The 26,638-nt window shown below is 30.2% G+C and overlaps 1 protein-coding gene across 1 annotated transcript in view; it reads right to left on the bottom strand.

Annotated features, from left to right (window-relative positions):
* Positions 1-5,040: 5,040 nt before the first annotated feature.
* Positions 5,041-26,638, bottom strand: part of sNPF (short neuropeptide F precursor) — a 45,069-nt gene continuing 23,471 nt past the window's right edge. The window contains exons 2-6 of the mRNA XM_068775235.1: positions 13,474-13,572; positions 8,910-9,073; positions 7,271-7,378; positions 5,769-5,855; positions 5,041-5,221 (exon numbers count right to left, since the gene is read on the bottom strand). Coding sequence (XP_068631336.1) covers positions 5,159-5,221; positions 5,769-5,855; positions 7,271-7,378; positions 8,910-9,073; positions 13,474-13,570 — 519 coding nt within the window. The 5' untranslated portion in view covers positions 13,571-13,572 and the 3' untranslated portion in view covers positions 5,041-5,158. The remainder of the gene's footprint in view (positions 5,222-5,768; positions 5,856-7,270; positions 7,379-8,909; positions 9,074-13,473; positions 13,573-26,638) is intronic.

The following is a 26,638-nucleotide window of genomic DNA, read 5'->3' as shown; positions in this document are numbered from 1 at the left end:
AGAAACAACCACTATTTCCCGCTCTTTTAATTAACAGAATAACAGCCCTTGAAAAAGCAACCAAAACTTCTTATAATACATAACTGACCGTATTTTTCGTTATGTTAAATTTTCAGTACAAACACTCAGGCAGTATTTAATGCGTTTTTTTGCGTCTTAAATTATCAATGTCTTATCTAATCGTGGAGCATTTTTATGGTATTCCAGTGCTGAACGATTTTAAGGCTTAAAGATTGTATACTGAAAGCAATGCAACTCTCCAATCGGACTTTATTCAAAGCAGATTATTCAAAAGACCCTCAACATATGTAGATCTGTAGAATCCCAACAATGGTTCAATTAGTCTGAATATATGATACACTGCTTCAAATAAGCGCTCATTTTACATAGAAATTACAGAAAATTATTATGCACTGCGTAATGGGGAATTAGAAAATAATTTCAACCTCTATTGTAAATGTAAATTCGTAGCTCCATGTACATGTATGGAACGCAATCACTTTCAGGGCGATGCACACACACGTCAGGGCGTATGAATCACATACAGTGCAGACACTAATCGTTTGACATTGCGTCTATAAAAGAATGAAAAATTATTGTCTCACCGTAATTAGACTTTAGGTATTCTAAACAGGTGCTAATTAGTCATTAAATATTTTCTGTACCGTGCGATAAAACTGTTTTATTTTTGATTGTTACGTGATGGTTATTACGCTCTGCCCATAAGAATGTAATGCATGCATATTAATGACATTGCTGGTATAAATTCTTAAATAATACACATACCAGTTACAGTGATAAATATCGCTATTACATTAAGATAAATTTTCTTTATTGTTAACTGATTTCCGTTGAGAATTTCTTTGCATTTAATCCTTATTCACTTATAACAAAACATGCTTTGATACATATAACGATTATTTAACATGTTGAAGTCTTTATTGGCGTTTAGAACTTTATCAATTGAATACTTATTATAGTTTTAATTTAAATATTTTAATTCAAACTGGTACTATTATCTTACATGTAATTTTAAATACAGTTAAAAGATACACATACAACGATTGTCGACAATGTTCGCATATGTTATAATATAATGCGATGCATAAGTATTTTAATCCACCCTATTAAGCAACTACAAATATCCGAAGCAATGCTTTTCATTAAATATTTTGGCGATGACAATCGCGGTATAAACAAGTGGTTCATTATAAAACGGTACATGAGACGTCTAGAGGCCCGTGTTCATGACATTATGACAAGTACAATATCTTGCAGACGAGCATAATCAGCAGACAACTATGCATTTCATAGCTTCGATTAAATACAAGTGTCTTCTATTCACAAGGGTTGTCAATTTACAAAATCGTTTAATACATTGATGAAATTAATAATTTTTGCCTAATGCATATTTTTATTTGTGTTACATTAAATACAAATTTCACTTTTTAATAATATAAGTTATAATTAATTGATAAATTATTAGAATTTATTATGAAAGTAATTTAAAACTAAAATCAGCGTATTAGTAATGGATGTTATTTTCCTGCTGGTATCTAAAAACAAAAATCTGTGATAAAACTAGTTTCTCTTTTATTATTTTTTTAAATGAATTTAAACGTTTTTAAAGGGTCTCCGTTGCCCACAATGTTGCATTTGAATTTCAAAGCATTATGCATCTTACAAATTTATTTCACATATAATCATGGAATTTATGTTCTATTAATTTTAAATTTTTTTGAGTATTTTCAACTAAGCCTGAAAAGTCAAAACTTTTCGAATTAATTACGCTATTACATCTATATCTTTTGAGATATAAATTATTTTTATTATATTATTATAGACATTATGAGCGGAACAACTACATCGTTTTCATTAACGAACACCTCTGTAAAAATTTAAAGTAATAATTTGGGAAAGCGAAGGAATGAGCAAAACATTCCTACTTGCGGTTTTGTTGGGTTTGTAATTTTCGTACGTAAAGCCTTAAATGATAATGACGAAAAATTCTACTCTACACTATTAAAACAACTACATGATATGGTTTTTTCCTCAATTGATACTAGCCCTAAATCTGTTAACGGTTACCAACCAGGGTTAAAGAAATTAGCTTTAATTTTTTTTTCTGCTTTTTTCATCATAAGGTCCAAAATGATACTTAGTACGACGTTGAATATTTGTATCCCATATATTAAAAAAGTACTACTAAATTAAAATTATTAATTTATAAAGGTAACAAGGGCTTACTTCGATAATAATTTGAATAGATCCAAATCATCCAAGCAGCACAAACAATAGCTAATAATAAACTTCTTCTAATGACTCTCTTTCTGATAATATAATATATAAGGTTTTCCGGAGCATTGATTTTCCAAACAGGCTGTGTACCTTCTTATGAATATTGTTTTAAAACATTTAAATGATTCCGCAGAGCACATCGAAAATACTTTTAAAGGACAGTATACCAGGTCGAACACTTTTTATAGTACATATCATAGCGTCTTACTCAAGTTTTACAAGTTTTGTTCAAGATATCTCTTAAAATACCTAAATCGTTTACGTTGACAAAACTGCGTATTTTTACACGACACTTCGCTGGAAAGTTTATCACTCACCGCATTAGAAGACCTTCAAGTGGTTGTTAAATAGTAAAACACTAACTAACATTAAATTCTACCCAAAACAAATAATATCTCTCTTAATAAATCGTCTTCCTGAGCCGCGCATTATAAAATTCTTTGGCAATAAACTTATAACTTCCGGAGTAGCTTCTGTTAAATCTTCGAAAATCTTTCCTTTAATAAAAGTATTTATACACCTTCTTCCAAAGTCTTTGTACCATAGCTTACTATAACCTTCCGAAAAGGATTTGGTTTTCTTATATTGGTATAAGTAAAACCAAATCCTTCGATCCTTTCGATCGTTTTGTACTGTATGCTAGGTGCAGAGTAAAGTAAGTAAGTAAGACTCTTCTCGTTACTTCTTTTTATTCTTTCTTTTTAAAGAATTTCAGATTCTTTGTATCAAGAAACTGTTCATTCTTAAAACACTTCTAGAATATTTAAGGTTTTTTTAATTCCTGAATTCAAATGGCTTGGGGTAAAATGTAGTTTTGCTATACCAGTGTGTATGAAACTCTAGTTATAAAGTAAATTCGATTAAATTTACAAAATTAGGTACCAAATTTTCGAGAAATTAAAAATACAACCACACAAACATACACATACATGGAGATCATTCCGTTCGGAACAATTAAGAAATGATTTCATGGGTGTGTCTATTTATTATTCGTACAGGTGTATTTCTTTTTTGTTTTTATCTGCTGTTTTTTTAATTTTTACAAGTTTTTGCAATTTTCAATTCAATTCTTTTTGCAATCCATGTATATTATTAATTATTATATATTATTAAGTGTTTCTGTGAGTATGAGTGACATAAAAGCGAGAATTGTTTACATTAGATTTTATCGTTGGTCCCAGGGTATTCCACCAGTCAAAAATGTTAGTTCTTCATAATTCGATCTACGATACAAGCAATGTTGTGTTTTGTTAAATCTTGCTTTGTAGTACTGCTGTTATGGGAATAAAGAAAAATTTAATTATTAATATATTAATTACAAGGTACCGAGAGAAAATTAGCACCGCATATTCTTCTAATTGCTTATTTTTAGCACAAAAGTAGTTATGTATGTAGATGTTATTTTCTTATTAGACTTTTGGTTAAAGAGAGCCATAAACACAATAATAAAATGGCTTTAATAACGAAAACTTTTATCCTAAATTTCAACTTCGTGGGTGTAATTATTGTAAACATTTTTTTTGTTTTCACTTTTCCGAATTATTTTGCGACGCAATTAAACCAGGTCCCGTAGTAACCAACAAAAATTCAGGATTTAAGATATTAATCGTCTAAAATCGTACGTATGTTTACACCATGAATATTTGACGTAATTCACTATTTTAAGAAACTGTTAATATTTTCATTTAGTTGAGTTAAGCTTAGAATTGTGAGAATTCCAATTCCAAAGCACTAGATAATTAAATAAGATTTCAGTTCGGAATTACTAATACCGCAACATAAACTTTATTCATTATTTTCGTGATATACAGATATAAAAATTATAAATAAAAATTATTTCTCTACATTTTACTAAGTGCTATAAATACCTTTTTCGGTATAAATCAACAGATTTCGTAAAAAGTGCAATCAAATATGTTAAAAAGGCTTGTTTAGGTGAGAACGAATGTGCTCATAAATATTTTCAAACTCTTATCTATTGGTCACAGTCATACCCTATAGCCGAATGTTTAAACTTACAGTCACCCTTTTATGTACCGTATTTTCAGCTATTTTTGCATGTATTTAATTTTGGTTTACTAGTAATAAATAATTCCAGCATCAGTGCCTTGGAAATTCGATAAATTCATACATCGATTCATGAAATATTTTTTACAAACGAATTAAAATGAATTTATGTAAGTGACAAGGTATGTAGAAATAAAATTCATGAATTTACGTGTATCTTTATTTATTTCAACTCATCAATAGTACTATGATAACTATACAAATTTAAACATAGATTCACTACTCTTATAATAATAATTTTGTTATATAATAGAATATTATGATAAAATACTGATTGTTAAATGCGTTTGTACGGAAACTGTAAATTGTTGACCAAAAAGCAAATCTTGAGGAAGTATCGATATTATGTTTGGAATCTACAATCTACAATACAAGCATAGTTAAGAGCTTTACATTTTCCCAGCTCATAAAATCTAAAGCTCTTCACTGGTTTAAGTAGAGCTTAAGTATAACATAACTTTTATCCGAACTATTACATAGAACGTAAATAACACAAATGTTACTCGATCAGGAACAGTAATCAAGTATAAAAATAAAATGATATTCGTAGCTTTAGTTAGAACGTCAAAATTATGTCAATGAAATGTTTCACATTATCTGTGAATGATAACTTACTTTCTGTTTATGATCAAATAGATTATATCATTAAACAGAATAACACCTAAAGATTGAAAATTTAATACGTAGCATTTACGTAGCGGATACAAAGTTTTTTTTTTTATTATAACAGGTTGACAATAGCTATTATGGAGCGGAGAGTTGCAGTTTATTAAATCGGTTTCAATCGTTACATTTACTTTTGTTGTCTATCGTCTTCCACGGAGCCGCTGGCTTTAACTTCCTTTGGTAAAGCGGACTGCAAAAAAACATATACTTTGGATTATTAAAAACGATTCAATTATTTTAAAGAATGTAATTAATAACAAAATGCCTAGTAACTTAATAGTTAATAATTATAGCTTATTAGTATTGAATCGTCATCATTATAATTTAAGATGTAGACGTCAACTTTTGGACATAGATTTCTAATGAGACCGGTTGAAAGCGCTATGCATCCAAAGATCGCTTGGCTATCCGTGGTTTCTTTTTCAAAACTTTTAGGTCCCAGGCGGCTATATGTTTTGCGCGCCATGATGTCTGCTCGCTGCCTCTTCAAATTGTCAATGCCCTGGGCTATATTGGTTACTTCTGTAGTTATTGTTTAATAAAATTTAGTAATTTCAAAGTAATTACTCTATATTTTGTTATAGTTTTCTCAACGATTTTTGGTAATTATAAGATGGTAACCATCTTGTATGTACATTGTTCCTTCCTCTGAATGGGTTTAATAGAATCTTCCATCTATATTTTCAGGTAATTCGTTTTAATTCCTATAAATGTATTTATAAAGAAAGATTACTCACATCGAGAGGCATCAAAAACATGTTGTTGTCAGAGCGACGGCCGAATCGAAGACGCATAGAAGGAGCTCGTACGGCGCGATCCTGTTCCTGTAACAATAATTAAAAAATATTAAAATACTCTTCTCCTTAATATTACATTTTTCTTTCAATAATAATGAAATATTACTTCTGTAAAAAATTAAATTATCACAACACAGCTATTATAAAATTCATAGTTTTAATGAACACTCTTAATATTTTATTAAATAAATGTTTAACAAAATTTCTATTAAAAAATGTTATTTAAAAAAACAACCGTTATGTTTCTGGCCGGTCCTTCTTGGCAGATCCGTTTTTCGAGCGGGCAGTAGCTTACTATTTATGATTTTAAATTAATCAAGGATTTAAAGGCATCAATCAATCAAGCATGTAAATGCGTACTTGATTATAGTTTTTTTTTGTGAAGACAACAAAATTCTGGCAGTATATAGTCTATCCTGAACGTCTGGCCCTGAACGTAGCCGGCTTAAGTTTTATGTAATAATTTTAATAACAAATTTGTGATTGAAGATGAAGTTACTTTTAAAACCTTTCATTCACCATTTTTTTGGTATCGTAATGGTTGTATGTTCGTACCCCGCGCTGAGGTCATTCGTCGTAAAACAGGTCGGCTGTCGTAACAAAGAGAATAGTGTCTTGTTAGGGCAAATAACTTCATTTCACGGCTTTACACCACATCAGGAATTTTATTAGCTACGGATCGATGTGAGATGCGTATAGAGATGGCTGTATCATTGTGTGAACAGACGTCCAGTTTATGTCTTCATGAAATACGTACGAGTATTAGAATTTACTAATTATAAACTAATGTAATTTGTTAGTATTTCGTACAAGGAGAAATTTGGTTTGGAAAAATTTGGTAAAATAGATCAGAAGCATTTTTTAAAAGTTTATTAAAAATGATTAGAATCCGTCCCCCATTAGTTTCAGTTTATGAGATATGATTTAAAATACGTGTTGAACACCATTTCTAAAGGACTCGTTGCTAACAGACTATTCTCCAGTTTGCGATAGTTTAACGCCATACAACAATTAGATCTAAAATTGAATATTACTTCTTAAATAATCTAATTAAAGACGAACTTAAATGTCATATAGACATAACTCTAGTGCCATTTCAGAAACTTTTCTTTTTTTACTCATTGTCACAATTTAACTACTTTTTTGGATTATTTAATTTTTTTAATCAATGTGGACTCTAGTTTCTTGGTATCTTCAATGAGAAATTGAAAATGCTTTTTTGTAACGTTGAATAATTTATAGTTTGGATATAAAACTGCACAAGTTTAATTATCGCCAGGTAGGTACGCCCAAAATAGGTAAACATATTTGATTTTGTACTTTGCTTATTAAAACTAATACGTTTTTTACGTATTGTTGTTATCTTGCCTATTCGAAATAAATGAATAAATTATAGAAAATTTAAGGTAGTTTTTTTAACAAGATCATTAATAGATATTTACCTCCTGGGGGAAGATGTGAGGCACGGCGCGTTCGTCGGAGCGGCGACCGAAGCGTAGGCGGACTGGAGTGCGCACTTCCCTCATAACCATCTCTTCCATTTCGTCCAACTGACACAATCGAAATATTAAAATTGAATTTTTTTTATAAAACGTAATGTTAAGTATTTTAACAAACGAACCCAAATGTGCTCTAATTATAGAAGTAAAAAAATATGATTATCTTTGTAAAGCAGACATTTCGGAGCCTCATGCTGTCTGTGTCAGCGACTACTTTAAAATGTATGTTATTATATTAACTCGTTTAACGCTAACGTTTGGCAAAGTCTTCAGTAAATAGATCTTCTGAAGGAAAAAAGGATTTTGTAGACATTTATAAATGGTGATTACGTCCAAAAAAACCTTTTAAACGTTCACACTTATTTTCATTCGTACCGTATAAAGTGATCACTGTGAACTATGTAACGTTATTATTTTTTTTTTCTTTTGGAATGCGACAGACTAGTTACTTCTGGTAGCACAAGGTCTAAAGGGACAAATAGTATCCAATAATTATAATTAATTTGCAGTAATCGGAATTATGGAAAACACTTTCTAAGCATTACATTTTTTATTATTTCTAAAAACATTGATTTTTGGATAGGGTGTGCTATACATTAATTGACAGTTATCGAGTTATGCATGTACATTCACTCTTTTACACCTATTAAAACCTATCTATATATATAAAAGAGGCATTTAGATAGCCACATTTCGATGACTGTAAAGTCAAAATTTATCCGACTTACATAAAAAAAATCTAAGTCATAAACTCAAAAAATTTTTGGGGATAAAATGGTTTTATAAAGTTTGAGGTTCTAAAATGTTCTTAAATTGCTTAGAAAGTTAAAAATTAATTTTAAGGAGGAATAAGGGACGTGGGATTAAATTTGTGAATACCGCTTAAAATGAATCCCGGGCGTTATGTAATGGCGTAATCGTGTTTAAATTCTGGGATTTTGTTTAATAGGATAAACAAAGGTTTCTACTCCGCGATCAGTAAGCATTAGATCAACCTTCTGCACCTGCTTAACTTACTTACTTTTAAAGCGTTTTACCCTTTTGCTGACGGTAAGGAACTTTATGGAAACACTTCAAATTAATTGAATTATTTAAACATGGCAATGTAAACACTATTTTTAACGGTTTAATTGTACAATATACTATTACGTCCTTACTTGGAAAAAAATAGTAATATTGTACAGGAATCGTAATATAAACATAAATCACGCCATAATTTCGCGTGATTTTTTGCTATAGCAACTTAAATTTAATAGACTGAGATGTGACTTGGATAAAATCAAAAATCATTAAAAAAAGATCTAAGAGCGATAGATATGTGATAGTAATAGACTATGCTGGATAGATCTATTAATTTTCGAGGTTCTGAAGTGAAGATCACGTGCAGGCGAGTTCAACATAGGACCCGCTAGGTGTACAGACAACCTTGTTCAAGTTGTTGGAAGTCAGTGGATCCAGGTCGCTTCCAACCGGTTCTATTCGAAATAGAAATCTATCGAAATCTATAGTCAGGTCTTCGTCCAGCAATAATGATGGTACGTTTTTACATGTGTTATGCACACTTAATGTCATCGTATCTTACCGGGGTTTGGGCAGGCATTTCAGGGTCCGAGCGACGGCCAAAGCGAAGGCGGCGCGAAGGAGAACGTACGGATTTGCGAGCTAGAGCGTGTCCGTCTAGAGCATCATGCTGGGCCAGGAGCGCATAGAGTCCACCCAGAGCATCCCAGCCTTGATTATCGCCTCCTGTAAACAATATCATGTATCCATAAACCATACCTAATGGATTTTTAACTGAAATTCACGACTCAAAGACTGAAATTATAATGAGTTCGAATAAATTCAAGAATAAATCAAGATATAATCACAAGCATCTCCAAATGAAGTTTTCTTAATTAACATTTACAGTTATTTTTAAAAAGCCGTAAGATAAAGATGATTCAAGTGAGTATTCATTTTCCTTTAATTATCAATGTTCGCTAAAATATTAAAATACAGTACTTCCTTTAAAATTACGATTTTTGTCATGAGAATTTAAATAAATTTCTAGTTCCTGCTTATGATTTTAATAGAGGTATTGGTTGAAGCAAGAATAATTAAAAAATAATTTGCCTCTTTTTTCCTTGTTCGTTTCTAATCGTGAATTATTAACAGAAATCGTTACTGACGTTTTTAGGTTCTGAAATGGTGACCACGGACTATCAAGTGCTGGGCAGGATGTCAACCCACAATGTGGACAGGCCGCTTACAACTTATCTTATGGAAAATCTACTGGAGGGGCCTATGTCCAGCATTAGATGTTCTATGACTGAATGATAATTACAATGTTACCTTCGGATAAAAAACCTACCTTTTTGTCTATTGTAATACACCCGGCGTTTCATTCCTATCAGAAATAACTAATTAAATATATATAATATAGTTTACAAATATTATAGAACGAAACATATATGCGCAAACTCTACACTCCAGAGAAAACTATCAATACTTTTGTGTTAAAAACATTAATTGGCGTCTGAATTTTCCAAACATTATACATTTTATGTTTGTTAAAATAATTAATTTTAGTGTAGTTCTTTTTTTAATCAAGCAGATAACGTTCGATGCAGAAAGTAATTTTAATATGTTTGCGTAAAGCATGTTCACCACTTTTTAAATACAATCAACTTAGAAAAAAAACTTTCTAAAAAATAAAAATAGATACATTTTTAGATTGGGAATTGCATTAAAGACATTTGCAGAAGTGCTCATAAAAAACTGTTATGAGCATTTTGACTGATGGTTTTGGAAACTTTGTATGCTTATTTTGTTTTTGGCATCCTCCAAGCCCTCACAGGGATGCTCAATTTAGTTCCAGTTTGTGTCAAATTTAGATCTTTTATTGTCAGCAAAGTGTAAACGAATATTATGGAGACAGGAAAGTAATGTTGTTTCTGTGGACATATTTTACAGAAAAACCGTTTGTTTTTTACCACTACGGCATTGAAAATTTGTACACTAGATGGCAAAGGTTGTCGATAACGAAGATGAAAATATTGTTGAATAGAAATAGAAACTTGTTAAAAATGTAGTCGTGTGAATTTAACTTAAGAAAGCAACATTACTTTCCGGTCCCTTTAATAGTAAAGTAATTTTATAATAATTTATTATAAGGTATTACAGAATATATAATTTTCCAGAAACTGATTTTTTTTTACTTTATCTTAACAGACGAACGACATTCTGTCATTGTCAGACACTCGCCCATGTATTTCCGATCAGGCGTAACAAAATTGTTGTCGCAGGAATATTATGAAATATATGTTTTTTTTAAGAGTACTTAAATTCAACAAAGCTTTTCTCAAATAGATACACGTTATTTGCAATAATCTTGTTACGTATTTTGTATTAATATTAAAACATTGTTGTATTATCAGAACAATTAAAACAATATAACTTTGTTGACCACAAGGAACACCGTACAATTAAGTCTAAGGTGAAGTCATAAATCTTAAATGTTGATAAAGTTGCGTATGCGGTTTCGTAGAACTTCACACTTTATAAGTGTTCACCAAGAACAAGTTTCCTATTGATCGAGAAACATATTATTTTCATACGTTACTTTGTTTGTATTTTCATGTTCGTATAAATTATATTAAGAAGCGTGTTTCTCAGATAAAAGTGATGTTTTTACAATTATAAATATTTATATATAACGATTGTAACAGAGCATGACACTTCCTTACAGACTAAACAGTGGTAGCCCGATGGTAGAGGTCTGAGACGAGGGTCGCGGGCTCGATTCTCCAGATACAGTCTTATGTATTTTATTTACACTTAAATATACAGGATTGTCACTGCTCCCTTACATGTGTGCAGAGAACGGACAGCGTCCAGCTCTGCGTACTATAATATCATACTGCAATCGCTAAGCAGGCTACCAATCGTAGCGGGTATGGTATTTCTGTCATAAAAGATATTTTTTGATTTTTGGTAAAGGCCTATGCCTTGCAATGGGTGTCTACGAACTGAAACGACGACGAAATACTAAGACGTCATCTCTGGAATCCTAAGATTTAGATATTTAAAATTTGATCTAAATATTCCTTTCGCTGGTTGGATGCAGGCCACTTCCAACAGGGCCTATTGAAAATCTATAGGAGTGTACTATGTGCAGCAATGGACGTCCTATGGCTGAAACTATTTGTCTTTCGTCAGTAGCTAAGAGTTGATTTTCCGACTTATTCCCGCAAAAGATTTCAGAGGGTGTTTATTAAAAGTGTGAATGTAATTTTTCAAATTATTTCTTTTCATGATAATTATTTAGGGACCTAGATAACAACATTTAATATTAATATTTCATTCTATATTTTAACCCCCAGCCGAAGTGAGGAGAGAGCACCTTTTATTATATATATTTAATTATATACGTATTATATTTACAATGGCATTGTAATGTTATTCAATTATTAGAGGGCGCCTTAAACTGTGTCGATTCTTTGGGGTCATAAGTGGGAGAATCCCTATGACGACAAAAGAGAGGGTCACAAAAGATCTCAGCTGCTGTCGAACAGTCACGTATTTCATTTTCGATATTTAATATTGATAACTTTTTAAACGTAAGTATACAAGAATATCTACATATATAATATCTGATATAAGAATATGATAGAAAAGGATCGTCAAAAAATTTACGTCTAAACATATAGTTTTAATTAAATATATTGGAAAAGAAAATAAATTTTTGATTAAAAATGCCTTACCTTGTCTGTTTATTAAAGTATTGTAAAATGTAAGCTTATTTTATATTTATTTCATAAATTTATAAAACAAAGTATTTTATGGATAAAATTAAAAAATATATACATATTATAAACAAACAAATTTCAAATATAGTAAAATATTAAAGATCGCTTGTTTCAAGTGGCCATCACTTGATTTTTTTTCATTAAACACATTCAATCAGTTATTTGGTAAGTAGTAATTTGATTATATCATTTTATCATTTCGTAATCTAAATCTTTTACGGATTCTGGAGATTACTTTTGATGTATCAAGCTAAATTTTTAAATTTGTTTTCTTTCCATAATCATACATACATATCATATCGTGAAGAAAATGAAAATAAAAATTTAATAATATACCACTACTACGTTACTAATTAATAAATAATGCTTTTCGCTCCCCTTAATGATGGACACAAATATTGACTTTCCTTGCCACAATTCACTGCGGCATTAAGAAAAGTTTTGACGTTAAGTAATAATTTAATGTCAGATACTTTGAAGATAAATTAAACTTAAAATAGAATAAAATAAAATAGAATAATTCAAAGTAATTAACTTTATTTGTACTCTTTAATATTTGGACAGTGGTTGCCAGCGGTTGAGAACTGCGACATGTGATCGTAGGTTGCAGGTTCGATACCGAGGACACAAACCTATATAATTCACACTTTGTGAATTAGTTACAGAGGATTGCCACTGCTCATAAGTAAGATTGATTCCAGAGGATTGGCAGCAGCGTACTCAGGGTACCATTATATCACACTGCGATCGCCAACTCGCCTGTCAAGCGTGGCGATTATGGTTTATCCCCCCATAGATATCTTGGAGTCCTATGCGTTGCAGTAGGCATCTATCGGCTTAAACCAGGATTCTTTCATAATAGTGTGTTTTAAAAACCATATTCATTTAGCCTTAAATGTATTTTCGATACTATTTGTATTATTAGATGATATCGCTATTTCGCGCTGACGATTGTAACAGAGTTTATAATCAGTCCAGTCGCCAAAGATATAAAAGATAAATATAATAATATTGACTATTATTCTTGTCAACATTTTATTTTTAGACTCATGTAATTTACCAGAAAAAAAATGTGTTAGTCATTAAAGTATACCATATCGCAGAGTAAATATAAATTAGAACTCCCCGAAACGAGTAATGAATTTTATGCAGGGGCACACGGCTTCGCTTTGACGCCGGTAATATTTTTTGTACTTGTTACGCAGGTTCTATTGACCTTAGACTTGATTTATTTTTTAATTAACTAAAATAAACTAGATAAAAGTAAGGGTATAGCAAAAATATATGGTACAAAAGACTATTATGATTTCGTGGTACATACGATATGTATATGGTATATACTTTTGTAATACACTTTACCTTCATACTGAGACAGTCCTTGGGCGTTAGAAACCGGCAACATGTAGATTGCAGTCAATGCGAACAACGCTAAGACGATGGTGCAACTCCGAGACATGGCTGCAACAAAAACACAATTGAATTTAATATCAAATAAAACATTTAAAAGATTAAAAGACTTACTTAAAAAAATGTTTTTATTTTAAATTTCTCGTGCAGTAGAAATTATTTTTTGGAGAAACTAACTCATTAACAAAGTCATTTACGCATTGTTAATGAGTTAGTTAAAGCTAAAGTTAGTAATTATTTAGCTGTAGAACGACTTTTATAAGTATTGTTGAATATAAACCTGCTCCATATATTTCCAACAGAACCTTTTTGAAGCAGCCTGCACCCAGTGACCTTAACAAGGTGCACTGTCCATGAGTGAACATCATAGGCTGCTTCAAGTGTTATTAAACATATGTTACAAACGGCATTCATAATTTAACAATATATGAGAGTATCTTTTAAATAAAGCCGATGTAATAATATTGAAAAAATAAAGCGCTTAAAATTGTTATAATAGAAAATCATTTAAAAATGAAAGACTTTCCTGAGGTTTCGTATCATATAATATAAATAGAGTCTATGTTTTACCTTCAAAGGACAGAGATACTTCACACAAAACAATACTTCATAATAAATGAACGTTATTGAATGTTACCTTGTGTGCGGATAACCCTGTTCCTATCTTATCCTGTAACGTCTTCATAATTTTAAATTACAATATACTTCTTTTAAAAAGTATAGTGATTTTATATAAAACCTTTGTATTAACATTTTGAATATAAGAAAGACACAATAAACTTCAAGTAGTTGTAAAGTATAAATGACAAAAGGCATTAGTTTAAATTTCAACGCATCGAATATCCTGAATGTGTTAAAAAAATATATCAATAGCAAGACGGCTCAACAAGTTGGCCTGAACGTTGGGATTAAGATATTTCACGTGAACATGGCAATACTACAACTAGGACATTAATCATGCTTATCGAGTTGGGACGTCACATCAACGCATCACGCACACCCCACGCGCCTGGCCGACGCTTACACGTAAAATATACAAGCGTTTTTATTAAAGCCTTTTCCACATGTGTACCCAACACAATAACTGAGATTTATCACATTACATTCCCTTCTAGACCTCCAATTTAGCTTACGTTACAGAGATAACGAATAGGAGCTTCTTTTTATTATCAAATAACGTAAAACCTGCAAAGCGTAATACGGATGAAATATAAATATGTATTACAATGTCACTTTTGTTATGACGCTAGTAACATATGAAAGAGTGAATAATAAATAAGCATTGTGTACTAAAAGGATAATACAGCTATAAAATTATAGTCAAAAGACGATCTCCGAAAATTATCTTTAAATAGGCTTCATATTTCATATTTATGTATTATGTTTCTTTTATACTATAATATTGTAAATAGAGACGTTGATTTCAGATAATACGCTGTACACTTCAGTGCAAATCAATGGTTTGACGTCAAATCCTGCGAAGCTTTGTAGTTACATAAAACTGTAGTATATTTGATAATGTCAATTTTAATAATTACTGTAGCTTTGTGCACTACTCTAGCAGTATACAGCAGTATATATGTTATAATATAGTGATTTGGTAAAACATTTTCTATTAAGTAAATTAATATTAGTGTAACGTAATATATCTCATTGTTAAAAATCAGTTAATTGAATAAGAAAAATGAAATCATTCATCATTACAGCCGAAGGATGTCCACAGTAGGATATTTACCTCTCCTGTAGATTTTTAAGAGGATACCCAGAGTCTTTTGGTGACTAGAAAAGGTCTTGCTGCACCTTATGCTCTCTTATTGTGATCTGTTAACTGCCACTTCAACTTGACAATCCATATTGGATTCGGCTACTTTTATTCGTTTACGGATTTCCTCTTTCCTCATTCAATGTATATACATATTCCAAAAATTAAATAATTATATACGGCATTGTTAATTGATTCTTAATATTTCTACAATAATTGATAAAAACTTTTTAATCGATATTTTATTACTTTGTATGTGTTTATTTTGCGGAGACGAAATTAAGACACTTCTCTGTTAAGGCAATTTTCACAGGAAAAGATCAGAAAGGGCTGTTATTGGCAAGAGTTTGTTTATAAATAATAATATTTTAACAAACTCTGTTTTGAAAAAAAATCGTATTTAATCTTCCTTGTATTGCTTAAGACTCTTCACATAACAAATTTTAAAAGTTGTTCCAAACTTTAACTAGTAAAAAAACAAACTAAGTACTCTGATCACTACATAAAAGATATTTATGATAGTGATTACAAAATAAGATCTTACTGCGTATGTAATTGGCGTTTGAATTCCTTGTAAATGACGTTATTTTTAGTTAAACCTTTTGTTAGTTTCAATGAAAATAATTTCTACTATTTTTTCAGCACTGTTCTCTTAATGTTTACAAGGCGACTCGTAAATTAATAACATTTACACATTTATTGGCTTATAATTCAAAAATCATAAATTATTATCGTTATCAATAACAAAATGATATTGGTGCATATTTTGTACATGTGAATTGTGTTTTGGGAACAATTTTTAATTTTACTTACTTTACTAAACATTTTATAAAATGAGAACTGTTTATATAATAATAGATTAAACTTTAAAAGTTTAATCACAGGTTGTAAGAACTGTTATAAATAATAAAAACTCTTGACACTTAATCGATGATTTGATAAATGAGTCGTCTGGATACTTGAGACTGTGTTCCCTGCGTGCGATCAATGTAAAATATTTTCTATAAACTACTCATGCAGATGCTAGATTGATATTGCCATTAGTAAGATGATATTGAAATATTTCATTCACTAGCGGTGAAATAACTTAAATAAAAAGATTAAAAATTTTAGTCGTATGTTTGACTCCCTAATCTGCCTATTATAATATTATTAGTTAAATTTGAACAAATAGCATAACTGATTATAGGTATTTTAGCATCAATATAAAATAAAATATTTATTAAAACAAGTGATTAAGATAATCCGAAATCTTTAAACGAAACAGAAATAACTGATTTTCGTCAGAAGAATTTTATTTATATATATGGCTTAAGTGGCAATATCGAAGCGTTACTCCAATATTAATATTAAGCACTTACTCATTCGTGAAAACGATTTTTGATTTAATACAATATTTATTAATAACCTATTTATGAAATTTTTCATCACTTCTTAATTTATAAAATTTACATTAATATAAAAATTATTTTAATTTGTAGTTTATTTTCTTAGATGCTAATAATCTATGCCTAAATTCTAAGAGAACGCTTTTCGTTCTCATGTCATTAAATCTTTGATCTTTGAAGCGTTAAATTAATTCACAGCTAATACCATACGTGTAACCCACAGTTCGTTGCAAGCAAATTTATTACTTTATATTCCGTTGAATGTTTTAATGGAAACAACTCAAAAAACTGTTTCAAAATGTTTTCAAGTTAGCTTTTATTTATATAGGAATATCGGTTATAGGAGTTGGTTAAAATGTATAGCTCAAATCAGCAAAATGTTGTAAAGCTCTTACCTATTTCCAATCACCCTATAGAAATTGATCACTGAAATATGTTACATCAATTTGTTTTTTTCTATTTTAATGCGACGGGCCAATAAATTCTGGTAGTAATGAAGTCTGCAGGGATGTACAGTACACAATAATTATTTTATATATGTAACCATGCGAATTTTGAAAAGGCTCTGTCTTATTATATTGTCATTACGTATTTATTATTTCTGAAATTATTAATTTTTGAATAGCGTGTGCTTTTAAAGTATTTAAATCTATAACCTAACTAGCATAAATACAAGTGACACTGTATACACAAATATTATACGTAAAATATTTTCTCATGTTTCATTAATTTAGTATATAATTTTCGTCTGGAAATCTTTTATTACTTCATAAAAAACTGACAAACCGTTTGTATTATTTATAGTTTAAATGGTTTTACAAATCTGCGACCGTACGTAATTCATTAGGTGTTAAGTATATTCATATTTTGTTTCATGATGTTTTAGGTACACGTTGAAAACTTCTAGTGGAAAAAGTAAACTACTGTAAGCGACAAGAAAAGGCGAGATCAGTGAGGTCAGTAGTTGCATAATTCCTTTACTAATTGCCTCCATCTCTTGATTAAAATTTCCTGCAATATGCAAATATTGTAGTGTCGCTCAACTTTTCATTGTCAAACTGTCTCTTGATTTAGAAATAAGCTGCAAACTTTGTTACAACTTTAATTTGTATAATTACTCAAATTGTACTACAATTTTGTCCGTAATATAATGAGCAAATGCTCAAAATTACATGTGATATCCTTATGCACAACTTTTTATTGTTGAACCATCAAAACTTCTAAATAACTTTATATACATTTTTATTGATGTTCAAAAAGATTTTTTATTAAAATGTGGATAACTATGATGTATTGTGGTTAAAGCAGCTAGACAAAGGGGTCGGCTTCTGTTATCCGTTTTTATAAGAAAAAGTTCGAAAAAATTCGTTAAAGTGGTCACTTATCCAACCTTGCTAAACTGTGAAACGTTTTCTTCTCAAAGTAATTTTATTTAACCCATCAACAGTGACAAAGGCTTTCAATTACGTCGTACCTATAAGATTACTTTCAGACCTTTGCTGAAAAGTAAAGTGTTTAATGTCATAAATTATTAATATTGTTCGAAGAATCACTTTGTTTCAGCGACAACTTAAAATACATGAGCTTCTATATTTTTAAAACCTGATTACGTGGAAAAACAAATTCTTTGTGAGATGTTTTCAAACAGTGCGAAATGTTTCCAATTGCACCAGGCTCAGGTCAATGATTGTTTTGTAAGGTATGGAAATAATTGAACTGCGAGTTTAATGATCTTAATGCAATAAATGGGTCAATGACCCCAGTGGGTTTCGCCATAAAACGGGCGAATTTCTTTCACGGGACGACGAGCTATCAACAGGTGGCAGACATAAAACGATGTAATGCCTGTCGCAGTGTTCGGAGCCAATGAACGGGAGTGATTGATGAGCGCGGGACCGAACGTGTGATGAAGCTAAAAAATATCTCGACGTTCAATATCTAACATCGTTCTTTAGATACTGACAAGCGCTAACTAATGTCTGTGAGATTGCATCAGAATATCGATTCTTATTTGACTAAATAAAATTCATTGCTTTTTTTCACATTTTGCATTTATGTATAAATTTTTCATTTAAAATTTAAACGGTTTATTCGTTAGAATTACACGTCGAATGCAGAAATATTTGACGGGATATTTCTGCATTCGTCTTGTCATCTTAACAAGATGGAAGAGTTGTTCTCAGTATCGATTTACACTTCATAAAATAATTGGTGCGCCGTTTGAGAGATAGCATTCCGACTTTCAGGTAAGTTAAACTAGTCCCCGTCTGCCCAACGAGCACCCTTGTCTCTGAGAATTTGAATCAACACGGATGCTTAAGTTTTCGACAATTGAACCAATTTAAGTTTTAGGTTAATGTTATAATAAAATTACACTCAAGTGAAATAAAATAATCTATCTCCAATATTCTTAAATTACTAATAACATTGAGGAGAGTCAAGAAAAAGTTTTTTTTACCAATAAATTAGTTAAAGCTTTGCAAAATTCTTTTTAATAACAATGAATATAAAAAATATCAGATCAAATATAACAGCTCCGAAAGTATAAGTCCTATAGCACAACGATTTAAACTTATAAATTTGGTTTAAAAAGAGATTGTTTAATGCGAACTTATCTCTGACGGATCGAGTTTTACAATACGGGAAATACTCAATAAAAATAGATCATCTGGGCTTTCGTTTAAAATTGATTTAGCAACCGATTTTATCTTTAAAACTAGATGACGATGACGTGATTTAGTTCAAATGTTCAAATACTTATTTAATAAGTATACCACAAATTAAAAAAATGTTTGAATGAATAATATTTAATGTAAATATGTTTTAAGTTGATATTGCTAAAATGTGGCCAAAATATTTGTTTTTAATCGGCAATTTAATACCAGTGTAAAACGTACAGGTAAAAGTATTCGTTAAATTCTTCGATAAAAGCTTTTAATTTACTAGAATTTGTTTAATTACTAGTCCTCGATTTTCATGTAAGTTATATTATTGCGAATATTTTTAATTAATTAATTTGCTTTAATTACCTGATTGGATTTTACTTAATTGCTTTAATCCATCGCCGTGCAATACTTAAATATATGTTTATCGTATTGAACGAGAAATTATAATTTAGAGCTGCTGTTCTGTATTCGTTAAAATTTCGACAGAAACTTGTAGGTCGCGGGTTTAATTTAGGATAGTTGTTCACAGACTTCACTATACGTGAAAATATAATTTTCATCTAACATTGAGAAGTAATCTAAATAGGTATAAGTTGTTAAGGTTTGTACATGAAGTATAGAGGTTTTAGAATATTTATGAAATATTTTTATATTACATAAATGGACGGCATGAACGATGCGCTTATGAGCTAATTTTTCTAATAAACTAATAATTCTAATTAGATATGAATATGTACTTTTTACTGTAATCTTTAATTATAGTAGACTTACAAGATGGCTTAAATAACTTATCTGCGGGGAACAAAAGTAAATAAGAATAACTCTGTTCTGATTTGCAGGGTACAATAACCAGTGAAATAGCCACGTCCGTGAGTCGTTGCATATTGTCTCCATGTGTCAAGCGCAAAAGCAGCTATGCTGGATTTCATATTTGAAAAGCCAGGGAAGTTGTATATTTTCATGAGTATTTTAATTTACTTATTTAACAATGTAGCATTTTTACAGTTAGCATTGGTATCTACAATTATAAAGTAAAACGGTAAAATAAAACAAAATTTCTTATGTGTTATCTAGTTTAGATCTATATGAACAAAATTTAATTTTTGTAAGAAAAATGTAATCGTAAAAGATAGAATATATTGTAATATGAGTGAGTAAGCACCCTATTATGTGGATCACGATTTAGTCAATATCGCGGAGATTTACTGCCGGCAGAGCAGGACCGATCATTCTGAAGGTATTTGGATGAGTTCTAAGCTTTGCAGTGGGCATCTACCAGCTCGCATGATGGTGGTGATAGCATAACAAATCATTATATAATCATCATCATCATAACAGCATCTTACAGGTTGGTCTTCACACTTTATAATATAAAAACCTACCGAATAGTTAATATCCAAATTTAAAATATTGTTATTCAAGTATGCATTTACAAATATCGTTGATTATTTTAACATTAAAATTAGTAAGCTACGACCGGCTCCGAATGCTGATCTGCTGAGAAGAGCTAGTCAGAAACTAAACAGGTGCGTGCTCTTTTTAATTGTAATTTAGCAATTTTTGATGTACACATCATTATATCAACCATGTAAATTATTCAACGATCAAGGTCCATGTATTTCGTTCAACTGAAAACTCTTGAATACTTTAATAAGATTTATCTATTAATATGTTTTTCATTTTAAATTAAGGAAAGGAAGGTTTCAGACCCGTGAAAGATTTATTTTACATTTATTACAGTGAATAATAACTATATGCATTTTCTTAAACTATCTAAATGGTTCTGTAATATGAAACACTATTAAATTTTATGAACTTGGTTCATAATATTTGTCGTGTTATTATACGTTGGTGCTTATGGAGTACACGTATGGGACGCCGTACCATTGCTTTGATCAGCCGTGTGGTAAATTGCTTGGCGAACAACGCCATAGATTTATACAGTATAGTTAACACTTTGTATGTTGTTATTTAAGAAAATGTTTCTTGAATAATACGAAAATTTAAAAAAAAAACTACTAAAAGTTATTAAAGCTAATAATAAAATAGTAATATTAATCTAGCATAGAGACAGTGTATGATTAACATGTATATATTCTAAGATGTTAATGATGTTAATGTTAATGAAAAATTAATAATGTAATGCAAACGTAAGGGTTTATATATTTTTATTAATTATTGATGAGACAGCGTGTTTTGATATAACAGTGAGTGACTTAAACCAACCTTGACCAATAGCTTAACTTTGAATAATTTATACAGGTAGAAAAGAAATGTTTTTAAAATTCGGATTACTATTAAAGAAAAATGAATTATGTAACATCGTTCAAAATGATCACTTCATTGAAATGATGATTAGAAATATGTGCTAAAGCTTTCAAGTTAGTTACAGATTAATGAGGAATACATCTATCACTTTAAAACCTTTACACCTATTTTAAATCAGCCTGTATTTTACAATTTGTATCACAAATAATCGTTTAGAGATATACTGAACATTCTTGAATGGAAAAAAAATATTAAACATTTTAATACCGTTTACTGAAGCATAAATAAATGTCTATAACTCATTCCGGAAAAAATATTTTCAGCGTAACCTAAGTCATAACATGTCACTTGTCAGTATGACAAAATTGTGGCAATTAGTTTTGTGGTCGTTTTTAAAAGTTTTGCAAATGACGTTTATATAATCTAATTCAAAGCATGCAATAAAATATAAATTATAATAATATAAATATAATAAGTCGCATACGTAGAAGTGTATATATATATATACAGTATTTTTCTTCTCAAGAATTCTATAGGATATTTAATGCAAGTTCATTTGTTTATTATTTTCGAAAAACTTACATCCAGATCGAATGATATTATGAAACAAATATGTAAAGGCCATTCAAATCTCTTCACACACATTTTTACACTGATAACTAAATACTAGTTGTCCCTCACCCCTCAAACACGACCCGACAAGCTCTCTCTGAATATAATTTCATAAAATACGTTCTAAGCTGACCTCTACTTGACCAAAAAAATATGTCTATCAAACTAAATATCTAAGTCTTATGGTTCCTGAGATGTTATAAATCAGTATTTAGCTGGAAAGAAGATTCTCCGTAATATGTTTAATGAATTACATGTAAGGTATGATACTTTTTAAAAAGACTAAGTTACTCATTCCGTCATATATCTAACCCACCTTACTTAATATAACGGTAGAGTTGAAGTGAGAGAGCCTTCTTTCCTAATCACTGCAAAGTTCTAGGCTAAGCACATTTAATACTTTGCTTTGAACCGAGAAAACAGTTGAACAAGACAAGGTAAATATATTGATATTAGTTTAAGATCCAAGACCCAAACTAAAAACGAATGTAATAGTTTTAATATTTGAAAATATCTTTTGTTTTATAGCGGTTTTCTGAAATCGACATTGGGAAAAATTCTTTACAGCTGACAGAATATAATATACTTTACATTTAATTAATTAACATTTCAATGTAAATGTAGTGGTAAGTTGGCAGAAGTTTGCCGCCTTCCAAGAAGTCATGGGCAAGCGCTCATTGTCAACGCTGCTCGAATAGGGGCGGGTGAAGATAAGTTTAATTGGTTCTCAAGGCACAGGCTCTACAAAGTCTCGGTAACCGTCATAAAACGAAACTAATAAAGTTCATTGAAATTTGTGCTCTATTTGTTATGAACATGGGCCAGGAATTTCATATTCGTAAAATAAAATTTCTGACGACTTATTCACTTAGTAAATGCTATTGTAATATTTTAATTATTTCAATATGATTATTTAAAATAAAACAAAAACAATTTAGCCATTTTCCGTGGTAGTAAATTTTTCTCTGTAATTAATGTTTACATTACTTTTATAAAGTTCTTATAAGAAAAAATCTGCTCGAAAATTCCTAAATTTCAATAGAATTTAATGAAGATTTTTTTTAAATTCAACAGTGCGCCATGAACTGCACGGTATCGACAGTTCACTGAACGCTAAACTTCGTGCATTTAACAGCTTTATTGGTCCGTATTAGTCGAAAATATTTTTTTTATTTCATGAGAATTTTCCAGTAGAGATGAACGGAGCGTTAATCTAAAAGTAAATCAATAATTAATGAATAAAGTGATTAACACGGCAGGATTTCTGGTAGTAAAAGGTCTGTTGGGAAAGCCAACATGTCATAAATGTAAAAAAATCATTTGCATATAATGTAAAAAATATCAATATGTAAGCCTATATTTAAAAATAAGCTTGTAGACGTCTTCTTTAAAGTTATCAAAGGTTGAATCTGATTCAATAGGACAAAAACATCAAAGTAGCCCTTTTAGGTAATGCCGGTATGAATAATAATCTTTACATCTTTTCTAAAATATTTTTGTTATAACAAAAAAAAATAAAGATTTGAAATAAATTTCACATTTTTTGACCTGTCTCCTGAGCATGGCTATGAAGTTTTGCCGACTAGTAAATAGTTATTTAAATATAAACATTATATTTAAAGACTATAATTTAAAAACAAAAGTAATTTAAAAAATAAGTCTTAAATTTATTCCCCATCCAAAACAATTGAAGCAGTAGATACGTTATGTATATGTGTATGGAACGTAAGAAAGAAAACACTGTTAGTAAATGAAATTACATTATACTAATGGGTATACCATTACAAAATTAAAATCTCTCTCGAATCTACGTGCGAATTTTTTGCAAATAATGTTATCTTCATTTCTTTTACAGGGTACAGTTATTAATGTTACATCTGTAGGCATATTTTTGAATTTCCAAGAAGTTATAGAATGTGCGAAGTGAATTAATTATTAAAATGTATAATTTTGTTGACCTGTAGATGTAAATCTTCTGTAATTCTGGTTTTATTTCTATTATTCTTTAACAATTTGGTTCAATTACTCGATGATTTTTATTTGATTAAAATGCATTGATCTAATATTGTGATTTTAAATATGTTGCTTTTTTATTTTTGTTTATAAGAATCTTATGTGGAAATTTATTTAAACAAAGTTAGAAATTCACGACAAAGTACCTGTCGAACAGAGTGTGGCGTATACGAATATAAGCTAAATATTCTACTTTGTGCGAATTCCAAAGCTGGCTCTCTCCGTTAAGTTTAATTGCATCCCATTGGACTGATTAGAAAGCTTCTCTCGATACTCGCAGTGAATTCGTTTCGAACTATAACCAATTTCTACTAACTTTAATTCAGTACCATGAAAACTACCTCTGAAATTCTATTTCTTTTTCGGTAAAAGAAACAATATGAAAAAGGTCGTCTTTGTAGTTATGTTTCTTTTTTAGTCTACGTCAATGATGACGAAGCTTTTGACCTTGGTACGATAAAATTCGGAAAAATCGTTACAAAATATTTATACTCGTATGTAATATATAATATACAATATAATATATAGGCAAAAAAGTCATGGTTCCATCCCCTTAGACGCCCACTGCAAAGCATAGGCCTCCTCCAAAGATATTTTTGGGGTGATAGACCATAATCGCCACGCATGGCGCACAGGTGCGATTGCAGTGCGATATTATGGTACACAAAGAATGTTGTTGCCTATTCTCTGGAGTTTGTGAGTCAGTGGCAATCCTATATAATTAATACACATATTGTGAATTATGTAGGGCTCTATCCGGGGAATCGAACCCACAACATATAATCGCAAATTTCAATCCTCTATAGCTGCACTACCACTGCTCATTGCTACTGCTGAAAAAAAATTATTCTTAATTTATTTGAGTAAATTATTTGTTAATTTGCGTTTATTTACAATTTGTAATTTTATCATTTATAATTTTTGAACTAATTATTTACATATTACATTGATATTTGTAATAGAAAATAATACACAGAAAACTAAATCTGTGAAAATATATATAATTTATATGCAATTATTGTGACTTTGGCGCTAAAGTTTGTCCAGTAAATCTTCTATTACGGGCTTATTCTTGTGCCTTTCAAAGTCAAGCCTACGATGTTAACTTCATCTGTTAACCTTTACATCTGTTAACATCTATTTGGCTTGATATTATTTAACGCTGAGAATAATGTCTCTAAATAAAAAAATAGTAAAGTATTAGCTAAAAATCTTTTAACGCGGTAATATTACTATAAATAACCAACTCTAGTTGTTATTAGAGACAAGTGTTTGAATTGTCACAGGTTGGACAGCCATGCTGTTCTACGTCATTCTCAAAAGAACTCATTCAGTCATCAACAGTCAATAAACAAGTTTTTTTTATTTTTCTTTTGTAAAACGAGAAGCAATATCCGAAGCGTAAAATGTGAAGCATGTTCGAAGGGACAGGGAAAGTCAATCAAGTTTGCCGGAAAAAGGGGTGTAACGAAGCTCTTTCATGAAGTGTGAGCAAAGTGATGAAAAAAACTATATGTACGGAATCGTACGTGTCGTTCCGACGAAGCGATCGGTAGCACGAAGTTCTATTCGTTCGTAGAATTGTTAGTCCACGAAATTAAAATACTTTTTTTATACATGTAAATGTTATTTATCTGTGGAACAAACTGGAAGTTTGATGAAAGCGTTAATGAATGAAATAAAACACTTTTCATTTAAATATCATATCAAATATACCGTGTTGCTAAATCTTTGACATTTACTTTAAAGGTGAAATATGTTTGACGTAAAATTTGTGTAAATAATTTTTTATGGAACCCTTTTTTTATTAAAGTAAAAAGAAAAATGTGTAGTGATATGTAAAATATTGTAATATTATTATTTTTTTTGGTAAAATACTAAGTATGGGTCTAAATATTTAGTACATAAAAATAATATGCCAATCAAACAGAATCTATAATAGGACGAAGGGGACCATAATTCTAATGTTTAAATATTAACACTTAGATATTAAAATTTTAAAGTTCTACGTATTTTTGTAGATAATAGATTAATTACTAATACAAGTATGTTTATCATAAAATTGGTGTTTAAAATTCAAAAGACTTTGTGTATCTATCGACTATTGCGAACCTCATAATAATTGTGCCGTAATAAAAACAAAACATTAACATCAGACAATGCTAACGCTTTATGTAATTTGGTTTCATTGTTCGCGATCGACTAATTAAGTTTAATCTACAACATAATGCTAAGTTATTGTTTAGTTGTCAGTGAATTTATTGCTACAGTAAATGGGTGCGAAACAAAGGTGTATAGAAGTTGTGAGGCTTAAAATACAAAATGATGAATGGCGACGTTCAAAATCTCATCGCGGCAGTTCGCCGGGCCACGTCGTATCTTCTCGATACACTTTCTCGGATAATAAC

Source organism: Battus philenor, unplaced genomic scaffold (assembly GCF_028537555.1).
Source record: "Battus philenor isolate CCGP_79_NKW_IND1 unplaced genomic scaffold, ilBatPhil1.0.hap1 SCAF_8, whole genome shotgun sequence".
In the NCBI taxonomy this organism is placed as follows: domain Eukaryota; kingdom Metazoa; phylum Arthropoda; class Insecta; order Lepidoptera; family Papilionidae; genus Battus; species Battus philenor.
This window is presented reverse-complemented; position numbering and strand designations above follow the sequence as displayed.